General features: G+C 34.2%; 1 protein-coding gene across 1 annotated transcript in view; it reads left to right on the forward strand.

Moving 5' to 3' along the window:
• The window catches only part of LOC110030404 (vacuolar protein sorting-associated protein 32 homolog 2-like), a 22,978-nt gene extending 13,998 nt beyond the window's left edge, over positions 1-8,980 (forward strand). Inside the window, exons 3-6 of the mRNA XM_020733102.1 lie at positions 7,794-7,879; positions 7,978-8,069; positions 8,555-8,669; positions 8,767-8,980. Of these exons, the coding sequence (XP_020588761.1) occupies positions 7,794-7,879; positions 7,978-8,069; positions 8,555-8,669; positions 8,767-8,961 (488 nt within the window). The 3' untranslated portion in view covers positions 8,962-8,980. The remainder of the gene's footprint in view (positions 1-7,793; positions 7,880-7,977; positions 8,070-8,554; positions 8,670-8,766) is intronic.
• The last annotated feature ends 1,886 nt before the right edge of the window (positions 8,981-10,866 follow it).

Below are 10,866 nucleotides of genomic sequence, written 5' to 3' on the forward strand. Positions count from 1 at the left end.
TTGGTAACAACCCACCTCCTTTTAGGAATCGTGTTAGGTGGTTGGTGACTCCTCTCTCTCATCCCATTTTTGTTTTTTTCTTTCCTTGCTTCTTGGTTCGGTTTTCGATGCTTATGTACGATGCATAAGTGTCCACGTATAGTGTATAACCTTTTGCTATACGTGAAACCATCAAGTAAGGTCGCAAGTAGTCGTTTTGGGGCGTACGGTGTTGATGATAAAGACACACCGAAGATAGAGCAGAAAGACTGAAGATTGAGCAGAAAGATGCTCTATCCTATAACATCAAGATCCAGTTATTTGATGAACAATAGGATAACGATATCCTTCACCGACATAAGTCTAGCGGGAGTTGGCTCGAACCTCCTCAGGTGGTTGGCAGTCCCACGCCCGACAACGTAATTGACTTGTGGACAATAGAAATTGTTAAAACTTATTTCAAAAAATAAAAATATATTTTTCGCTATAAAATAAAATTTGATGATCTCTTTTTTTTGAGACCTATGTGCATGTCAAAAACATAAATTTTAAAATACATTTTAAAATTGATTGTCCACCTGACGAATACTTGTTTAGTCTAGGAAATAGCCCTCTAGGTGAGGTTCAAGACACACTTCTAGACGAGTGACGAGTTCTATACATTCGGGTGACCGAGTAGCTTTCGTGGACCCTCGAGTATAAATACATAGCTGAGCCTAGCTAAACTTTTTTTGTTTTATCGAAGCTTTGGGACAGGACATTCGTATTTCTTTTCTTTTCTTTTGAGATTTCTCCAAGATTTTTGAGGATTTTTACTTGAGTCTTTTCTCGTTGATTTTCTCGAGTTTTCTGTCATGAGCCATTGTTACACTCTTCTTTTGTTACACTCTTCTTCGGATTTCCTGGATGTCGTTTCTTCCAGACTTCGCTTTTTGCGATGCATTTCAGCTTGCTATATTTAAGAAACAACGGATCTCACGGGCGTACAGGTTTGCTTTACATTTTTTACATTTACAATACTTCATTTCCCTGTTTATACCTGCTACTGTCATGTACAACATGTTATACTATTCCTATTTCTACCTGCTATTGTTCTTCCTGTACAGCATGTTATACTATTCTTGTCTGTTGTTCTTCCTGTATAGCATATTTTTCTGTTTCTACCTACTGTTCTTCCTGTGAAGCATGTTACACTATTCTACATGCATTATACTGTTTGTCTTGTACTGCACATTTTATATTATATAGCCTTAAGCATGCCTTCTTTTTATATAGGATGTTTAGAAGACTATTATCATAGGGTCGTTTGATTTGACATCATAACTGGACACCCTAGAAAACTTAAACTCGTCACGACAAGGAGCTTGGAACTAGCGCGGTTGGCAGCACGAAAATCTTCAACAACAGAACATGTCTCCCCCAGCTAAATCATTCATTCCCTAGAAATTAAAACAACAATCCATAGGATTTCGAGGTTGTTCGCCTAGCGCAACATAAATCCTCAACCTTTTCGTTAATTTGTATAACTCTGCTATACGATTTAAGCCCTAACTCGCTTTAGAATTCTGAGGTTGTCGTTCGTTACGACCTAAATTCTCACATCTTCCGGACAATTTGTGTGAGCGTTTCACACGAATGTAAGCCCCAATTAAATAAAATTGGCAGGATAAAACACTTAAATATTTCTCATCCACCAAGGTTGTCGTTCATCATGACCTAAATCCTCACATCTTTCAGGCTGTTTGTGTGATCCTTTCACATGAATGTAAGCCCTAAAAAAATAAAATTTGCAGGATGAAACACTTGAATATTTTTTTCTCGAAACTGAAGCCAAATAATAGGATAGACTGAGAAGTCACCGAGGATCTCCTATGGATCTATGGCATCCCCTAGTTCTTCTTCATTTGGATTCTGTAAATAAAGGTTCCAAATTTAAGTCATTCCTCTTTAACACCTCTTTGTCCAATCTCGCTGAAAAGTCTTATCCTTTTGACCTCTTTGAAGTAAATATTCCCTGATTTTTATCAAGGGTTTTCTTAAGTGACTTCGGTTATCTAAGATGTAATTAACTATAGAGGCTTGCCCTTATAGGAAGCTTTTTCTCAACCCAGCTTAATATAAACCCTATTTAATTCTTCGTATTAAATATGGAAACTTGTCGGCTTATAATAAAATATGGTTTCGCAGACCAAGAGGGTGTTATATATTTCTTAGTTTATTTGACCGAACCTCATCCTCAAGCCTTGTGTTTATCTTTCGGGACATAACTTGAGGTGTAGTGCTCTTTCATCTAAACTTTGAAAGATATGGGATCAGTTTAATTTCATATTTTTCTAAAAATAAATATATATATGTAAATTAAATGTCCATCCGAAGCGGGCGACGAGATTTCAATTCCGACGACTGACAATTTCCAATGGGCAACTCAACTTTTTAGTGCTCACAACTCCCAAATCCTTTTAATTGCTTCAAGTATAGTAAGGTCTAATGTTGAATTTAGTTCAAAATAATGGTTGGCTCTTCGTAGGTGCCTAGGCACCTAGGTTTGGTGCTGAGGCTCCAAGCCCTTTTTCTTTATCCTAGAAATTGTTTTGCTTTAGTATGACATCTAGGCATCGGGATTGGGCATTGAGCTCTCAGCTTATGGGTGAAATTCTTGCTCCGGGGCGGCGAGGCACTGGCCTGTCTATTTGTTGGATTGATTCTAACAACTAGGTGTTGTGTTGGGCGCTTAGACTTTGTTATTCAAATCTTGTTGATTGCGCCTCAATTTACTTGGACAACTTTAGGACTTCAATGTGTGCATTTTATTTTAATTTTTTCTCGAGCTTCCCTCTCACTTGCAAGGCTTAAATTTGAATTCATTAATATAGTGAAATTCATACGATCATTTGCATTTATTTATTAAAAGACTGATATATAAGGTAGTTAAATAAATATAAATTTCATAGGAATAACACACCAATGCATGATTAGCCATCAAAATAAAGTTTGCTTCACATCCAAAGATTGATTGGAAAAATAATATTGAAGTAAAGGTTAAGACTATTTGAAAAAATACATGCATATCCCTAGACTGATCAAAGATATGACTCCAAGCATAGCCTCTCAATCACTGACATTTTAAAAGGTTTGGCAAAAATACTCGACCACTCCCAAGTCTTCCCAAAAATTCCCATGCTAGACAACTCTTGAAATTTCTTTTTGGAGCATTTCATTCTATGCATTTTTAGCTTTTTGGGAGATATAAAGTGCAGTACAACTCTAACCCTTCCAAGAAAAGCTAAACCAATTCTTCCAATCTTTGTTTAGAGGTCAAATTTTGATTGAGAAACCCATCACACGCCCAAAGTAGAGAACATGCTCCAAATTTCTCAGTCAATCCAAAATCTTTGCATATTGAGGGGTAAAATAGTATGTCAATAGAGTGGAGTGGACATCAAATTAAAGTCTGGGGGTGAATCTTTGATCACCGTAATTCCCAAAAAAATAATAAAATTAAAAGAAAAGTCTCAAAATTTATGAAAGTGGGGAAGTCAAATTTAAGCCAATGCCCCTTCTAACCTTCAACAAAGCAGCAAAGTCTGATTGTAAAAATCCTAGCAACATCACAGGAGAAGGATACATTAGATTCAAGGTAGTGTGGCGTTGCCAATCTCATTTGCCCTAGTAGTCCTTCACTCAACTCTTAAATGATGAAAATGTTTCAAATGCAAAACTTCTAGTAATCCTGCAGTTGCAATTTGATGTTTGAATTGTTAGTTTTGATCACATTAATGCTCTTCAAATGAGTATATGATTCTCCATCCAAAGACTAGAGAAAAACAATCCCTTAAAGCAATTCCAGAACGACAACATGAACTCAATTACCCTGACATCCCTTATAGATATCTTCAGAACATGAGAACTTGAAGTAAAATCAAGATGAATGGAGCCAACTATTCGTTGATTATCTAAACGTAAGTTATTGTAGAATAAATCTCAAGTCATGCAATTTGACCAGTGGTTTTTGTTGTTTGCTTTTGTTATTTAAACTTTCTATCATCAAAATTTTGATTAAATGTGCTTGCAATGTTTTAGAGAGGATAAAGCTATAAACAAAGTTCATGATGGACTCTATGATGCTCATCAATTGGGCCAGAAGATTGCAGTCAAAATTAAAGAAAAAAGGCCGGGCATCAAAGTTAATGAAGGACTCTTTGATGCTCACTAGTTGGGCTCTAAGATTGTAGTAAATTTAAAGAAAAAACAAGCTACTATTGAACGTTGATTGTGAATGATTGTATTGATTATGCTAATAGTGTCATAAATGCAAAGTTTGTAATGATATAATCCATCTGTTTACAAATCCATTACATCCTAATATTGTTGCTAGCTATTTGAATGTGGGGGTATGAACATAATCCGATCTTCAATCTACCATCATCTCGGAGACACTAATTCATTCTAACAATGATTGATTATTTTCCAGATGGGCTAAGGCTGCTTCTTTTAGGGAAGATGTCATTGAAGATATGATTTATTTCCTTACTCATAATATTTTCAACCGATACGGTGTATATAACATTTGAGAGCACTAAAATATATAGATTCATCAATCAATAGAAATTGAATTAATGAAACTTCTTCTCCTACAATTTAAGGGTAAAATATTTAGTGGAGGCATTCAACAAGGTGCTAGTCACACTGCTTGGGAAAATACTAGAGAATTGCATATCAAGATCATAAAAGGTTGTATGGGCCTTTGCATTACCTATAATGCCTTTTAAAGTTGAATTATCATCACCTTAGAATGTTGTTCAACACAAACTTACGGACAAGCGAAATGTCCATTTATTAATGGAAGTGCTTAATGAAACTAGCTCATGCTGTACAATATTGAAGAAATACATCAAGTTGACGTGGCTAGTTACTTTGACTGCATGGTCGCCATGACATTTCATGAAACTGTATTGTCTTGGTTATTTGTAAGCCAATCATTCACCTGTCACTTTGACGCTAGGTTTATTGGGAATGTCCTTTTGGCATTAAGAAAGCTTATTAAGGCCCTGTGGCTTGATGAAATACTACACCTAATTTTTTTCTAAAGGCGACAACAAAAATGAAGATTCACATACATAACACTCAATTCCTCTGTATTTACATATCTGACACCTAAACTTAAATTTTACATACATGTCATCTTACCAATGCATGAAAAAGTATATTTTACTTTTTAAAAGTTAAAATAGTGGCATTTTTTATGTGACATGATAGATTTGAGTAGTATAAATGTCAAAATTAAAGTGTTGGTGTTAGATGTGTAAATACATAGGTTTTGGGTGGTTTGTATGTTACTTTTTCAACGCAATCTTACTTGTGTAAAATGTCTGCCTACGATTGAAAGAACTTAATAAAATCTGGCTCAAGCTTGCTAATATTTAGAATATTATCGAGCTAACTAGTTCCTTCAACTGCATAGTATAGCCTAACATCATTTGAAAGAGATTTTTTTTTTGTTTCTATGCAAGCCAACCATTCACCTTCACCTTATTGACAATAAATTTAGCTTAATTGGGAATGTGTTTTATCCCTGAAAAAGGCATCTATCAGCCCATCGATTTATATGACCCATGACTCATGCCTTCAATTAAAAGCCATTTCGTGAAGAAATACTATGCCTAGTTTTCTCCGTGAAGCGACCAAAATAATTCTAAAAGCTCTAAAAGTCCCCCTGCAATGTAGGGGACATTTATATACTTGCATCTATATGTATATATGCATATGTATATGCATGTGTGCCAATATCCCCAATGTTTTACTTTCAAACTGCCAACATATATATGCAGTCATGTTAACATTTTGTTACGTGTTCGAGATCCCCAACAATTAAATAGATATTTGGGCGGACATCTTGCTTTGCGTCGGAATCTTCAATAAATAGATATTTTTTGGGTTTGATAGTGTGCTTCACATTAAAATCCTTAGCTCATGTATACTAACTTTGGGTCGACCAACATGTTTCTTGCTGAGATCCTCAATGAACATACATTTGCCTATGTTAAATTTGTATTCAATAGGAAGTCCCCTATCAAGTTGGCACACTCTATGCCAAAATCCTCATAAGAATGGTATTTGCACATGAAATCTTTGTATTAATGCAAGTATAGTATTAATTGCATGATAATTATTGCTAAATCCATATTAAAATGGTAAGAAATATTAGAAAAAAATGAGGCATTTTTTATATGATGCCTTTATAAGAGGCCCTTATAACTCTTTCTCAAGGGAGGGAATTTTTTTATGTTTAATATTTGTGTTTTGACTTTGTTCTATATTAATACACTCATCTGGATCGACATTATGCTTCAAACTTAGCTATGTAGCTAAACTATATTTAATAGGGTTGACACCAAATTTGATGTTGGTACCTTGAGTAAAACTCATATGGAAATTAAAATGCTTAATATTGCATCTATGGACACAGTCATACCACAAGATGGTACAACCTCGTATGATTAAGGGACATTAATCTTCAATCAAGAACATAAAGAAGCCTCTTAAATGCCAAAGGTCGTTTTTTTAATAGTTCATTTTGCATACTCTATAGATGTTGTGCCTGTCACAAACATTTCAAATTATGGCTAAGATCAGTCTGCCTTCATAGGTTAGTCAGATTTAGACAAAAATTTAGAGAATTTGTTTTCATGTCAAACCACAACTATTGAAAAATATGAAATGTAGATTAGTTCAACCTTCCATTATTAGTCAGATCTTGGGCAGGCCATCCAACAAGCCTGATGTTTGTTGCCTCACTTTACCCCTTTTAATAGGTTGGCTTATCCAAGATCTACTGAAAAGTACAATTACATATCTGCCTAAAATAATTTTTTTCATCTGGGACTAGCTTTCTCCTACATAAGAAGATTGCGTCTTTTGACCTTGACACCCCTCCATCTATTGTCTCTTGGTCTGATCACTCCGTTCATGTCAAGCAAATGTCAACATTGGTAAAGTTGAAAGCAAAGGGTCAGATACATTGAACATTCCAAATTGTAAAGCTATATCCATAGCAACATGTTAGAGCATACCTATTAAACTTGAAAAATTGAGAAGAAATAGTTCTGAGCCCACTTCAAACAAATTTAGATAAAAGGAGTATAAGATATTATTTTTTAATATCAGCTCAAATTAATGGTATTGACACCATAAAATTAAATGTCATCATGAAAGTTTTCACTTCCTATTTTCATTGAAGGAAATGGTATGATTAATGGTAGGATCAAATTGTTTCAAATGTAGTAAGTTGAGGGATTAAATTGAGCATCTGCAGAAGTCTTAAACTAAATTGCCCGCACCTAAAATTCTAGGGACTAATTTGGTCTTTTATTTAATTTAATCTGTGAGTAGTGGTTGATAAGCATGATTCCCTTAATAACTCGGGGTCTTCATTATCCACTATGTAACTTATTTTATTAATTTTTTTTATTTTGTTATTTTGGTGCTTGTTGGGTTCTTTGTTGTATATGTTATTAATTGGGTTGAATATTTAAAACTTTCAGTACTCGCTGTCTTACAGTTACTTCCATCAAAAAGTGGTTTGGCCATGAGTCATCTTAGGGATTGGAAGGAATTGTTTGTATTTCTAGATACAGATGAGCCTCACCTTTTGTTGAACTTTGTACTTCCATCTTTCTCTAGGATTTTGATGATTTGCACTGTTAATTATTATTTCAACTCTAAAAATTTACTCTACAATCTGGCATGTGAAAAGATGGATGTAGTTTTTTTCATGTATTTTTTTATCCTGATATTTTTATTTGTACTTTTGCCAGCTGCTATACAATGTTTGAAGCGAAAGAAACTTTATGAACAGCAAGTTGAGCAGCTTGGAAATTTCCAATTACGGATTCATGATCAGGTGTCCTTTTAATATTATTTGCTTGTCGATCCTCAACTGTCTTTAATTATTCTTCTGAAGTGATTATCTAATTGTTCTCAAATGTGGTATTACCATAGATGATTATGCTTGAAGGTGCAAAAGCTACGACAGAGACTGTTGATGCATTGAGAACTGGAGCAGCAGCAATGAAGGCCATGCAAAAAGCAACGTGAGTTCCTGAATTCAATTCTAATCATTCCATCTTCTGCTCTTTTGATGTGTTTTCTGCATTTTTTGTGTGAACAACTATTTAGAAGGGTTACGTGGCTTTTATCTTCCATTGCTTGGAGTAGTTCATCCTAAAGGAGAAATGATTATCGGTGTAGAGGGCTTTATTGATACTTTATATTGCCGTTAAAGAACTCTACATGTTTGTTACATTTAGTTTAGTTCTTTGCATAGATATTTATTCATTCATTTGGGATGTATGGTTAAGCTTGAATTCACATAGGCTTGCAAGAGATTCAGCCATTTTATATCCGGGAAAACTAGTCCTTGGCAAAATTGTATTGCACGCTTCATCCCTACCATCTTGTCTCTTCCAAGTTTTCTTATTTGAAATGTTTTTTTTTTTTTACTTTTCATATGCTAAATATGGTTTTTTAAGCTTTCGAACTAATAGATTTCTTTGGTAATGATGTTATTTTTGTACAGTAACATTGATGATGTTGACAAAACAATGGATCAAATCAACGAGCAGACAGAGAACATGAAGCAAATTCAGGAAGCTCTAGCTGCCCCAGTTGGAGCAGCTGCTGATTTTGATGAAGTACTCTTTCTCACATTTTTGCATCTTTTCTTTGATTTTCTCACTATTTTCTTGGGTCACATGTTCCTACTTTATTATTATTTTTTTTTCTACGAAGGATGAATTGGAGGCAGAACTTGAGGAGTTGGAAGGAGCTGAACTTGAGGAAATGCTCCTTGAGCCTGCTACAAGTGCTCCGTCTGCTCCTGTAGACCCTGTTCGTGTTGGTAGGCAACAGATTCGTCCTACAGCTCAGAAGAATAGCGCTGATGATGACGAACTTGCTGCACTGCAAGCTGAGATGGCTATGTAACCGGGTTATATATCTTTTCCTTTTTATCCCATAATTTTTCTTTTATTGTTCAACTCTTCTATAAAAATAATCAAAAGGTTTTGTAAATCCTATGCTCTGTGCCTGCTCTTGATATTGAATCACTAGATTTTTGGTTAGTGCTTGATTCATGGATGCCAGAAATTGTAAATTGCATCATGCTAGAAGAGTTTGGCATGTTTTCGGCTCTTTCAAGCTTGGTTGTGAACCCAAGTCATAAACTCCATCTAAAAATCCTTTCATAGAGGGAAAAAAAAAATGAAGTGTGCCGAATTCGAAGTCCAACAGTGATCGGATTTCAAACTTTAAGACTTCTTATTGCTGGTTCAAGCTTTACTGAACCATTCAATTCACTTTTACAAGCTTTTATGAGCCATTTCTCGGTCAATGGAGTGGTATTAACTTATATTCTCTATCATTACAATTTTATGGTCATCTACGAAGAGGGAAAAAGAAAGCTATAGAATGGCAAAAATGTCACCAAGTAAATTGTATACTGTCAATTTTATATCCTGTTTGAGGGTTGCAGACCTTTTTAACTCAATTACCATTCTTGCTTTTTTGTCCTATTATTAGTTCCATTCTCTTCTTTATTTAGAGGCTTTAATTATGTTTGGTATTACAGATCTGGTTGAAATTGCAATGTGGAAGTACTCTTATACCGTTCCCTAACAAGAAATTTGGAAGCTTTTGTCAAGTGGTTCGTATATCTAGATTTACGAGGATTCAGTTCAGATTCTGATCAGTCCTATTTGGTTACTACATCTACTGATTAATTATAAAAAGATAAATTAAGTATGGAAACAATGATTTATATAAAAAAAAAGTGCAACGCATTAGTCTTTATGCGATAATTATATTTCGTGAAAGGTAGAAATGGAATGACTGAAAAGTTAAATGGATGGTTGTTTTAGGTAGCATTTTTATTAAATGGGATTAAAAATGAATTGAGCTACATAATTTTCTTGATTCCCATGTAGGAGTCTTTTTTCCATTTTATATAGGTCATACAGGCTTCCACTTCATCAATGCACAAGAATCCATAAAACATAAAAATATTTGGGTTTCTTGAGAAACATAACATTACTATTAAGATATCCTGCGACGGTTCATAAATCATTAAAATGCTGCGATAAACTTTTTTTTTCTTTTTTTTTTAAAATTTTTTTTTTCTTTTTGAAGTGAACGGTTGGATTCAATATCAGCAGTCTAGATGTGTGACTCCAAGTTATATGCATGAGAGTTCCTCTTGTACATTTTATGGCTTTTAATTGCAGTGTAAACATTCATTTTCTAAAGTTTAAGCAATGACTAATCACTGCATATTATAGTATTCTTGTTATTCATTAATCTTCTGAGTTTCATTTTGTTCATGCTTATAAATCTTAGTCTAAAATGTTTTTCATGTGGTGTGAATTTATAACATTAAAATTAAAATTTGATGTTGAAGCAAATATTTAACGTTTTTTTATCCAATCAAGTAAAATTTTGGCAACCTACCTCTAATCTACATGTTTGAAACTCAAAACAGAGATCTAAGCTGTTTAGCTATGGTGTCATTAATTTAGTCATTTTTACCTAGGATGTCTTGCTTAATTGTACTAAGGTGAAAAATATGCTGATATTACCAAGGATTTAAATTTTTTAATTATTACTCTTATTGCTTATTTTAATTCTTTGAAGCAGATTTTCGTTCGTACATGACCCGCCATAGCGCTTAAAAATGTGCTCTTGCTGCTTCTATTCCTTGAAAAAAGCAATTTTTATATACTCTCTTGAGTTTAGTACCTCCAAGTGTGTAATTTGGTTCATCCATAATATTTTTTAGAGTATTTACATACATAACCCTCAAAACTACTAATATTACATATCTTACTCACCCCCGCC

The sequence above is a fragment of the Phalaenopsis equestris genome, unplaced genomic scaffold (genome assembly GCF_001263595.1).
Source record: "Phalaenopsis equestris unplaced genomic scaffold, ASM126359v1 Scaffold000715, whole genome shotgun sequence".
NCBI lineage: Eukaryota > Viridiplantae > Streptophyta > Magnoliopsida > Asparagales > Orchidaceae > Phalaenopsis > Phalaenopsis equestris.